Source organism: Meleagris gallopavo, chromosome 1, assembly GCF_905368555.1.
Source record: "Meleagris gallopavo chromosome 1, MGAL_WU_HG_1.1, whole genome shotgun sequence".
Taxonomy (NCBI): Eukaryota; Metazoa; Chordata; class Aves; order Galliformes; family Phasianidae; genus Meleagris; species Meleagris gallopavo.
The window spans coordinates 134,827,116-134,839,865 of record NC_139404.1 but is presented as its reverse complement, the minus strand read 5'-3'; the positions used below and the strand labels follow the sequence as shown (position 1 = coordinate 134,839,865).

General features: G+C 39.8%; 1 protein-coding gene across 3 annotated transcripts in view; it reads right to left on the bottom strand.

Annotated features, from left to right (window-relative positions):
- The window catches only part of RASA3 (RAS p21 protein activator 3), a 175,637-nt gene that overhangs the window by 33,540 nt on the left and 129,347 nt on the right, over positions 1-12,750 (bottom strand). For all 3 annotated transcript variants that reach the window (XM_010728350.4, XM_085215032.1, XM_085215017.1), the window contains exons 6-7: positions 4,846-4,926; positions 1,981-2,053 (exon numbers count right to left, since the gene is read on the bottom strand). In XM_010728350.4, coding sequence (XP_010726652.1) covers positions 1,981-2,053; positions 4,846-4,926 — 154 coding nt within the window. The remainder of the gene's footprint in view (positions 1-1,980; positions 2,054-4,845; positions 4,927-12,750) is intronic.

Below are 12,750 nucleotides of genomic sequence, written 5' to 3'. Positions count from 1 at the left end.
CATTAGTGAATGTATTTCCCAGCCCTAGCAGTGCTACTGAACCTTGTTCCTTGGAGACGGTTAGCCCGGTATATATCAACTACTCAAAATGGCATAAATTTATGATGGCTCTGTCGGCACTGAGGGTTCTGGCTGTTTGAGATACTGTCCAAGCATTGTCTTTACCCACACATAAAACCCTTTACTCTGAGTTACCAGAACAGTGAGGTACAGGTTCCAGTTCAAGTTTTGCTTTTACAGATACCTGCAAGCAACTCAGCTCTCAGCACAAAGGCAAGCAAAGAAAACCACCAGCCCCCTTCCACAGCTCCAGCTGGAAGGTGCATTCTGCTCCTCTCTTTCCTCTCCCCATCTGGCATCACCTGCCAAGTTCAGTTTAAATACCGAATGTTCACTGTTTCTGCAGCTCACAGAAGGCAGAGGAAAGAGATAGGCAAAGCTTTGTGGTATACGAGCTGAATTCCTTGATTAGGCTCATTAAAAAGCTCTCACTGTCAGACACCTCCAGAATTGCCTATGTTAAGAATCAGGAAGCCCATTCTAGTTTATTAACACATAACATTACTCCTGTTTCACTGCCAAAGGCTGCAGCTCTGGAACAGGTGACAGACCAAAATCCTGAATAGACACCGCAGTGCAGTTTCAGTATTCAATACCACAGAATCTCTCCTCCCACTCAGTGCAGCACCTCCACAATCATGAGTTAGGTCAGCCCCAGAAGAGCTCAAGGCTAGCCAAAGGTAAGGCTGCAGTGAACTTACACCTTAGGAAGAGATTTGATGGATTATTGAAGGAAAGATTATCCTGACCAAGCCTCGGGGCTTCCACTCATTTGGTCAGCAAGAAAGTGCCAATTAAGAACTTGAGTATCTGTTCCTCACATACATCAACAAGAGTGCACTGCTGTTGGTATGACTGACTTCAGATCAGTTGGCTCAACTGTCAGCTTCTAAGCAAAGACAGCAGTGAGGAGACTGGGTGGATGACAGCAGTAAGGCCACTCACAGGCACTGCACGCAGGATACGTGCACTTTGTGCAACAGTGCTTGTCTGGTTCCTCTCTCCTCACATCTCCTCTCTAACACAGCTGCCTGTGCCCCAGGACTAACTCTCAAGATCACATCCCTAGTACCACGTCAGCAGCTGCTGATGCAGATGCAACCTGGATAATGCACGACACAGGAATAAGCAGGGCTTACCAGTGATATGCCAACTGCACAGTATTACTATTCTGTTTTTTCACTGATTAAATTACACCAGATTGGATTTTGAGGTATCTACTGAAATAGAACAATTCAGTGTAGTCCAAGAGAAAAATAAAAGAGAAAGTTCACATACTTTACAGATAGAACGAAAAGTTTCAAGAGGCATCCATATTATAAACACGTGACATATACGTAAGGACACACCACAATTACTTGTACTTTTGCCAAAAGAATCAAAATAGCACTTTACGAGTAATACTTTGTCTTAACTGCACTTGTTGAAAATGTTCTGTGTTAGATAAAGATGTAGGGGCTTCATGTGCTAGTATTACAGCAGACTGGTAGACTGTTGAAACATTCTTTTTAAAAAGTATCTTTCCTCTATGGTTTTCACTGCTCCTCTGAGACAACCTTCCTCCCATTGCCTGGAAAAGAAGGGTGGAGCTGCCGTAAAACCACAAGCTAGAAAAAATACACATATGTAAAAGCTCATTCTTAACTCTCTCAAAACTCATCTGGATTGAGTTATGCCTGGGTTGAGTAAAGCTTGCTACTCAGGAGAAGTGCCCGTGTTGAAGCTTCTTCTTCAGAGCACCTGGGCTGAAGTAAGATACTGCCTCAGCAGACATCTAGTCTGACCCTGGATACTTCTTTCCCCTGCACTGCTTTGAAAAGCCTTCAAAGAAGACAGCTGGCACAACATGGGGCAGGAGGCTGTGCCAACTCTCTACAGTATAGTATTTCAGCTTATCACCCATTCCTTTGAAATACCAACCTCAAAATAAAACACTTCATCAAAATGTGGATTGTTGGTCTTCTTTTTAACTTTAGTCTTTTTGGCTTCCGATCTGAATAAAGAAAAGAAAAGAAGTGTAAGAAAGCATCAGCAAAAGCATGATCTTAGAACACAACCACTGAAGAACAAACTGTCACTCATTTGGTAAAACTCATGTGGCTCCAACACAGCAAGGCATGCAAACACACACATGTTTAAGAGAGGATTCACTCAGAATTCACTATTTCTCTCAAATGGCAGTTACCACATTTTGCTATCCTTTCTTAAACTAAGTCCTTGAGTTCTGATTTCTTACTTACTTGATCCAGCAGCATCTTATATCTGAACAAAATGACTTGCAGGAATGGAGCTCTGAACAACAATATTTGAGGGGAGAGTCTGCTCAAGATATTCTCATACCCTAAGAGCACAGGAGTCAGGAGAACTGATATAGATATTTCTGTATTTTATATTTTATAACCTTAGCCTGAGGAATCAATGAATGCCTTTCAGTGGTGTTAAACAATCAAAAAAACCACCTTCTCACAAGAACAAAGAAGTTTTTCAAAGGAGCAGTAGAGCACGGAAGGTCTTCAAGCTTCTTTTTAAAGCCTCACTTTTTATAAACTTAAAAAGTCAGATTTTAATTGGTATATACCACTCTCTTCCCTGCAGCCACAACAGCCCCTAGTAAATGGTATGTTGTTGAATTACAGTGAGCAGTGCTGAGAAGTCTCTAATTTCTACTGCTATGTAGGAACAACACATGACAGACCTCCATTTTACCCAGATTCTGTGATCCTACGTGATTCTATGATCCCTCAAACCACTGGGGAATAGGTCTGACAAAGTTTATCACTGCTCATTCATTTGTCTCTAAGCAGCATCATCCACCTGTATCTGCATTTTAGAATACAGACATCTAACTGCTTGCTAATGGGCTAGAGCCAGCCAATGTATTCCACATCAGCCAGCCAGCCAACAGCTGTTTGATAATTATCAAGTGCTATAGTTACATACAAGTGAGAAACTGTATTGTCCTGTGTCACATCTTCCCCTAAAGCTCTCCAGCAACTAAGCATAGATAAAACAGAGATAGAGAGCTGCACCTACCAAGAGGAAAACTGACCTACTAATCATTTCATTCCAGAATCTATCCCTCATTTCTCGTGCAGCAAAGCTGCTTAGGTAGCTTGTAACTGTTTTTATTAACTGGACATATACAAATACAGTGGGCAAGCAAAGCTGGGTTAAATTTCTATTGCTACTACACGTTTCTGGTGTGATTTGAAAGGTCCAGCCCACAAGTATACAGTGCTTTCCCAGAACCAGCTCCAGCTGAGAGATCTGTTGACTCTGTAAGTACAAACTACAGAATAAACAACAGAGCATTTGTTGATGTTTTTATGCTTGGCACTGCATAAAATACAGCAGCAAAAGCAGCTTTCCCTCTCCTAAAAGGGGAGGCAATGAAAAAGCCAGAGAAGAGAATGATACACAGATTAAAAATACCTCACTGTTCCTAGGAGGAGATGAGAGATAAGAGACTAATCGCCTGCAGGACATGGGGCTGATTGCCTATCCCATCTCATCAGTCACACTTGCCAATCAACCTCTTTACTGATAAGCCCATCAGGGAGGGGACTGGGAAGCAGGATGTAAAACGGGAGACGATTAAGGCAGGCACAATTATTGGGCAATTAAAGCACTGGATAGGAATAAGCTGCATGCTGCTTGCTGAAGATAGGAGGCAAGCCTTCTCTCCCCAACAGAAAATGAAACAAAAACAGATAGGAACAAGATGGAGCTGTGCTCCTTATTTTAAAGGAAAATATGTTATCAGCTGTCATACGTTATCCAAACTGGGCAGGGGAGGGGGAAACATATGAAGAGAGGCAAGTTTGGACATTGAAGGATACTAGAGTTAGTCCATACAGTTTCAGCTATTAACACCCAGTGCTATCTGAAAGAAATTATATGCTTAAAGAGTCAAAGTGTACAATTCAAATACACTGCTCATTAAAGTACAAATGACATAGGACACCTAGGAAAAATGAGGAATACAGACCAGTCTGAAAGACTCTTCTGCACACAAGGCATTTGTCAATAATGCATCTCACTTATGCTGATTTTAATAAGTTACTGTAAAATGTTATACGTTATACGTTGTAGCCTATGCTACAAAATTCTTGGAGTTCAGAGGAGAACAGAGCTGTGATTTTTTTCTAATATGTCACAGACATGAAAGGTGACCCTCTACATAAACAGAAACAAAATTGTGACATCCAACAGCATGATAAATTCTGGAAAAGAACAGGAAAATTTAATCTGGTATTTAAGCTAAATATGATTATGCAGAATCTAAAATTTTATCCATGCTATTACATCCACACATATCAAATTACAGGATTGAGCTACCTAGGGTGTTCTATATATACTTTAATTTGTCACACCCCAAAAGCATAATAGACTCTAAATATTCACATACAAATGTGCACGTTCTCCAAGATGTTGATGTATTCAGCTTTCTCTTCTGTCCCTGCCCAAAATTAGGCAATAAATTCGTTAAAGAAAAATGGCCTCCAACTGTGAGGTGAGAAGATGCACAAATTAAACCTAACCACAAATTACATACTCCAAGATATTAAAATTATTCAGGGATTATTCAGACCTTTATATAAAACAAAACTGAAGTAAGCATCAAATTACTTACTTGAGTACACCCTAGTAGTTTATACATAGACACATAAATACTTTATTTCACTGCTGTCTAAATATTCTGTCTACCTGAGAATAGAGGTTTCTAGACAAAGGAAACAGAAAATATTCTTATGAAATGGAAGTTCTTGAATGAGCAATACTTGCCTGGAAGGTCCTGCTAAGGTAACAGTGGCATAGGGATCACACTGCCCATTCACAATGGGAAGGCCTTGGCATTCTAAAACTCTGTAAAAAGAAGAAGAAAAAAAAAAGCAGACGAGCTGGTCAATAAAATAGGAAGAGACTGGAATGAAAATAAAAGCAATCCATCTTTATCCTGCTTCACAATATCTTTTACTATAGAATTGAAATGTAGCTAAGCACAAGCCTCTAATATGTAACTAAAACTTGAGAATGTATGGTCTTAAATAATAACTTTAACATGGACAAAATTAAAGTTAAATTGCAGAGAAACCTTAACTTGAAGGACTCTTACTGTTGGACTAGAACAGCTTAAGGTTCATGAAAAAAAGAGTATGCTGTCAAGATGGGAACAGTCGACTCTTGAAAAGTCTCTAACAATTTATTCAGCAGACATAATAACAAGAGTTTATTTCTATAACAAAGGATTAAAAAGAAAAATCACACACACACATCCCTGCAGTAGTCAAGTAATTTATCAGAATCACATCCACGAAGGTCTCCACTCTTTGGACAAGACTTGGCACAGGCTGTGTTAACTGCAGTCCCACAGACAGCATGTCTTATCCATCTTTCTCCATTAAACTTTTAAAAAACAAAATAGAAAAAAGAAACACTTCCAGCAGCTTTCCACTGAAGATGTCAGAGAACAGACACTGCAGGGACAAAACATAACAAATGGGTTTCTCTTGCAAGCCAAGGTGAGAAATCTGTACTTTCATACTGATTTCAACATCTCTTTGGAAAAAAAAAAACAAAAAACAAAAAACAAAACCACAACCAATGAAAAAATATTCCATAAAGCTAAAACCTGCTGAGGAATGCAGCACAAACTGAAAATAAAAGCAGAGAGGTTAGTGTCAGGGCTCTCCCTCCTGAAACGACCTCTGCTTTAAACAGGGGAGTAGCACTACTCTTGAAGAGTGATACTCCTCTGGCACAGTATGAAAGGTACCTGGGTGCTATAAAATCAGCAAAACACTGAGATCCATTTTACTGCTTTCAATGACAGCAACTTTGATTTAAAAAATACATAAATAAATCAGTAAACAAAATTCAGTTAACAGTGTTCCACGATTTTATCCACAAAGGAAATATTTTGTAACATATGGCGTGGACTTCATAGGCAGCTTAACCACAGAACTTTTACTTACTCCACATAAAGGGATGACTACAGTGACGGATCCAATACAGACATCTACTTTTACCAGAGGAAGTTCTGCCCTAATCCAATCTAGATAAGTTCACACAGCAAGTACAAAAAACCTGAAGATCGCTCTAAGGTGCCACACACAGGCAGAGGAAGTAGTACATTGTATTTCCAGTTGGATTCCCTGACCTAGGATAGAGGCTAAATAATTGGCTTAATACGAACAGTCCCCAAGTATTCCAGTTTGAAAGGAAAATGTTACTTTTTAAATTCAAAAAAGGTAAGCATGAATAGAAAGAAGATTTACAGGGAACTCCACTTTACAGCCTTCAGGCAGAGTAGCAAGAAGTACAGGTGGAAAACCCAGAAGCACGAGCAGAAAGTCTTCAAGAAGAGTCAGGTCCAGCTGGATTTTTCTTGTGAGTGCAGGAGAGGTCACTTCTTTGCCAGTACTTTTTATCCTACCAACATTATATTCACAGAGAAACACTCTGTGAGTGTGCCCGCTGGTCATTCTTTTGGATGGTTTGAACGTGTTCGTATGTGAACAGAAGAACAGCACGCTATGTGTGTGTTAAAACCCCAACCCCCTTCCACTGCTTCCTTAAGGCAGCCTTTAAGTTCCTTGAAATGAAACATTAGCTCAATGGCTTTCTAGCAGTCAGCCAATTTTCTGCTGTTCATGAATGGCTTCCAAGTCAGCTCTCATCCATACAGGAAGAGTTATTTGAAAGTTACACAATGAAAGCATGTTCAGAGACAGAATTATTCCTGTTTTAATAAAAGCAGTCCTTTCAGAATATGTGGACAATAGAAAAGGATCCCAGAGACCGTGATCTAAACTTGAGGACACACAAAGCACTATACACAATAAAATCAGAGATGCATTTGAATGCTAGAAAGCATGAAGTTATCCATACACACGAGCATACTCTAAGTATACAAATGCATAACAATAGGGTTTACTCTCAAATCACCACCTATAAAAAAGCCTTATGGTTTTTGTGGATAGTACTCTGACACCATCACTTCACTGTCACCAGTGGTTCCATCAACAAGCAGTATCGTTAGCTGGTCAGAGAGAACACAGTAACACTGGGCTCTGGCATCTTGAATCAAGTGTGCTCTAAAAAACTAAGCAGAAAGCAGAATGACTCCTGATTTCGTGCGCTCACCATGTTTGTATGGCTCATCTCAGAAGACAGAAGTTATCCATTCATGAATAGCTCATAAAATCATGAATGATGTGCAGAACATTTCCTCATGAAACAAGAATGAGGGGGCAAACAATGAACTGAGCAGGCAGCAGGTTTAAAATAAACAAAAGGAAGTTCTTTTTCCACACAATGCATAATGAGATTGCAAAACATATTGTTACAGGATGTCACAGAGGCCAAAAGAACATAGGGCTTCGAAGTGAGATTATACAGATAATGAACTGCAGGTTTGCAGGGAGCTATGAAAGTGTAACGGTCCAGAAGCCTCCTCCTGCTCAGGAATGCCCAAACTGCTGATCAAGTAGGATGTAACACTGGAACTACCGTGCCATAGTTGAAGCATCATTCAGCAGCAAACATTAGAAACAGCTCTAGGCTAGACCAGAGATGTGTTTAAAATAGTAGGGTAGTGTTTTGTGTTCTCTGGGGAAAAAAAAGAAAAAGAAAAAAAAAGACAACAAAACAAAACACCAAGAAACAGAAACCAAACCAACGAACCAAATAAATCAAAATATACAGATATTCTCTTAAAGCCATGATGACTTAAGTAAGATGTTTCCCTGTGTGCAGTGGGAATAAGAAAAAGGAAAAACAGCCTTGAAAGAAACACAGTGTGGAAAAACAGGAAACAGACATTGACATGAACGGTATTCAAAGCCTTTCAGGTAATTTTTAAGAGAGTTATTGTTTAAGGATGTTGGAGAAAGCAGGCAAAAGACTGAGGACAGGACATTGAGGAAGGAAGGCAATGTCTGGAGAAAGGTCCGTTTTGGTTCTTGTCTCTTAATAAGTACTGTGAGGAAAGGCAGTAGAAGTCAGCAAAACACAAACATGCTCTAGTTGTAAGAAACTAGTAGTTGTAATTCTAGACCTGCTTTCGTTATGGCCATTTTCTTCAGTCATGGGAAAGTTGTTAGGTAAATTAACATTCCTTCTCCCCCAGTCTGTTACCAAAATACTTGCTTTAATGTATAAGACAGAAAAGAGCTAGAACAAAATGGCAGCTTCTCAGAGATAAAATAAAACAAAGTCCCAATTCTCCCACACTGGTATCATATTATTAATGCTGATATCTGGATTATGAGGAAAAAAAATGTATAATACTTTCTCTACTAAAGCAGTGGGTAGACTAGGAAGCAGTGAAAAGAGACAGTAAAAATGATTAGAGATCTTGCTCAAATCATCTGCAGAATTAATTTAATATAGATGTAGCAAGATAATGAAAAAAGTCTAGGCAATCAAGCTTATTCACAAATTACAAGTTGACTCATCAGCCCCCAGAGCGAAAATGTCTGGTGGCTGCTAGACCCTCTTCCGTCCTACTGGTAGTTTCTGCTCATTAGCTGTCTACAGCCCAGCTGGGATATGGTTAGCAATCCCTTGCAGCTAGCACGTGCTTGGGCTGGGCTAAGGTTACTGGCAGGTCATATGGGAAAACTCTTAACACAGCTGCCTGCTATATTTTACTTGTGGTTTATAAAATTAACAGGTTTCAAGGAACAAGAGATTTCAGTTTTCGATGTGGTTCATGACCAAACCTTCACAAAACTAAATGTGCTTTGGAAAATTCCCAGAGGGTAAGAGAAAACCTCAAACCCAAACACATCATGAGCATGTCCCCTTGCCTCTGAATTGCATGATTACAGAAGTCAAGAGAGGGACAGGGGCAGAAGTTTTTGAGAAAAGAGAACATTTTTCATCAAAGACTAAGCAGCTCACAGCTGAACGCTCAGGCATTCCTGCCTCTGGGCTGCCAACCAAGACTGTAGGCTGTAGTCTCTGAGAGCCTCTAAAATGATCATACCTCAAGATCAGGCCTAACACAGGCAAGCAACATCAGAGCGATCCAAGTCTGTGGGAGTTCCACACCCCTTTCTTGGAATCACAGAAATTATTTGAAAATTATAGGTTTTCTGATTAGTCAGGGATGCACATGTGTCATCAGCATCTTTGGGAGCCAGGATGTGCAACCGATGCAAAGGCAGACATGGACAAAAGGAATGAGAAGGGATACAGCTGCACTTACAGCTTTCCAGATCAAACCACTTCCCCAGGAAATGGCAGCCCAAGGTACTTCCAGAGTACCTGGTCAGCTCAGCTCTTCCCTCAGCTTCAACCTAGGAACACTACAGCATTCCCATTCCTTATCTCAAATCTGACTGTTTTCTCACTGATTCCTCAACAGAAAGCACACTTTTCCTACACAATCTATCAGTGAACATAGTCCATGTATTGTAACTGTCTTCACATACGTACAAGATGCCTAAGATGCTCAGCAAATTTTATTATGTTTCATTTGGAGCATCTGCTTGTTCCACCATTTCATGTGAATGAGATAGAGTTCCTTTATCTGAAGTCTTTGTCTCATCTGAGTTTGTTCTGGTTATACTCACATTCTTCCCCAAATCATTTTGAAGTCAAGAGACTCCCCCCTCATTGCCTGCTCTACTGACCTAGTCACAACTTGAATATTCAGTGCTTTGTGCAGCAAGTCTGACTAGACTGAGAATTATCAACTTAAAAGACGACTTTGTGGCACATTTATTATGACTGTGATCCAAAGAATGCATTTTTGGCTTATGGTTAGGTATTTACATAGTAAGGGACATTCCAAAGTTCAGGGTATGTGACTTACTTTCTTAGTTTCTTTTTTTTCTTCCTACTGACCATGGGATCATCTTGAAACACATAAACCCCTCTGAGTACTTTCTCTGGGGTAATCAAACATGTCACATTCAGTTCATTTTTGAATGTCTTTTCCAGCGCAGACATGCATGATGACTTTGAAGTTATCACTGCATGACAGACTTCCAAGCACACCTTGGCCAGTCTCATAGCCATGCTGGTACATAGCTGCTGCTCTTAGGTCTGTGAATCACCTTCCTTCTTGCACTGCAAGCAGGAACCAATGCCTTCTCCTTACTCCCTTGATCTGCATGGGACTAAGACCCTGCTAAGCCAGTCATATTAATGTGCTTTAAAGTGGTTTTACCTGGATGCATCTGCCTTCACAACTACTATGCAAAAAGATACTATGTCTAGCTCAGGAATTCCCTGAATCATAAATTTGAGGAGGCCAGGAGTGTGTATCACAGTATGACTTATAATTCTTCATCAGACACACTCAGAGCTTCCTGGGTTTTTGGTCTGACCAACTGTTCTACCTTGAACTGTTCACTTCTGAATAGTAATCTGTTGAATCTGCATTCAGGACAGAAAAACACTCAACATTTTTGACACTATGCTGAGTGGCCTCTGGTTTCTGGAACAAGGCATACATTTTCACAATTTACTCAATGCTGGTGATAAATTACACTCTGCATCCACCATCTAAAACGCTATAGTAATTATGCCTCAATGTCCTGAAAGTTTCCATACCGACCCATACATGGGCAATGCTTTGACCATGTTCCTGGGGAATTAGGATGGTAGCAGTACAACATCAATGTATGAGTCCAGCCTTATATGCTCTGGATGAACATTTGAAGCCAAAAGGTAATGTCCATTCCCGCTAAGTTAACACTAGTAAGAGATGATTTCAAAAGTACCTTTTCTTCTGGAAGTTATCTGCTTCTACTAAAGTTAGTTTCAAATGTCAGTTTCTTGGTATGCTTTTCACCTGTCTGCTTTTCGCACTGGGAATCAACCAGCTGCCTTTGGAAATGGTTCCAACATACCAGAAATTATCTACAGCCCACAGTGATGTGTTCTGGCTCACCTTCATCTTATGTCCTGCTCTAACACAGTATGATGTGTCCATGGTGTCTGATAGCCATTGGCTGTGCTTGCTAGAGTGAATTTGGGAAAGGATGGGACAAAGTCCCAATAGATAGAGCTATCCTGAACAAAACGCATCATTATTCATTTTTATCATTGTAATTTTTCAAGCCACTTCTGCACTACTGTTCTCCATCTCTCCAGTAAAGAAGCCAGAGCCTTTAACGAATCCTCAGCCATGCTGCTTCTCTTAAGCATGCCCCTCCATCTCTTTTTATTGCTTCTACAAAAAACCATTCTCCTTTCGGGAGTATTGTTGTTTGCATTTTTTAATGAACAAATGTGTTCTGGCTTACAAACAATAAAACACATGCCATCCCCTTAACCTCTTGGAGAGTTAATGGGAGCTTAATTGGAGTCACTTTTTGCCATTCATGTGACAGCACTTCTGCGATGCACACATAACTCTTGCTAACACAGGACTGTTAATGGTGACTTCCTTCAGGCAGAGCAGAGGAAGAGGATTTAATTGTTTGGGTTCAAGCAATGATTCATTTAAAAGATATTTACTGGGGACATTTTGAAGCAAAACAGGAACAAATGTTCATACATGGCCAACTAATAATATCTAGAATGCAAAGAAAAAGTAGTGAGGCAGCCCGTTTCACAAGCTGAAGGGAATAATACTAGAGATACTACAGAAAAACTACATGCAAAAAATCATTTTATTAAACATAAAGAAGAAGAAATATTGTTGATATATATGTATTGCTCAAACCATGATCACTTCAGATAAACTGCAAAAAAATGTACCATGTCAGTGTAAGTCTAAACATTTCTTGATAGTTTAAAATCACATGGACTTTTCTCTGCTATTAATATGGGAGCTACAATTTGGTTCTACAATTTGAACCATCAAAACTGCTTCCCAATATCATTTCTAGAATGACTCCTGAAACCATACACTTGCAGAGCACCATCTGTACTCTGTACTAAATAAAGAAAACAGAATAAAAAGTGGGTGTTAGCCCTACTGTTCTCACAGGACAAGGAGTTAATTTATTAGCAGTTCATCCGGTTTATGAGACAATTGCAGAAGAGCTGCAAGTTCCCTAAAAGCCACTTCAGAAACATTTTTAGTTAGGTTAATATATTTTAAAATAAAAATAAAAAATATCTTCAGTGACAGTGCCCTGAGGGCTTCAGCAAAGACACAAGCTTGCCAAAATTCTGAATTGCACTGATTTAGTGACTGTTACTGGCACTGACATCAGCATTTCCTCCTGCCTTGTTGTCTGACTTGCAGCCTCAATTATTAACAGGGAGCAAGAGCTGAGCTATGGGAGAGTAGAGAAATGGTGAGGAGGAGGAGAATTTTATAGCACACATCGATTTTCAGAGGAGACAGAAGATTCAAATATAAGTTGCAGCAAAGCAGTTAGTATGTAAAAATCATAAGGGAAGAGCAACACAAAAGAGTAGGTGCTAACAGGAAAGGATGAATTTGCCTAATGGCAGAACTATATTGATTCTTGTAAGGAAAGAAAAAAAAATCCAATTTGATACAGTACGGCAGGAAGCCAAAGAACAGGTCAATACATCAAGGCAGCTGCAGAAGCATTTGTGTTAAAGCAGCATGGTGAGGAATGTAAAAAGAGGAAAGCACAAAATGATTACAATTATGATATGCAGCCTTGACAACGATTAGTGCCTCAACAACAGCTTTAGCTCAGCTGACTGTAGCCTAAGGCAACATGAAATGGAAGAAGTGAGATACTGTCTGTA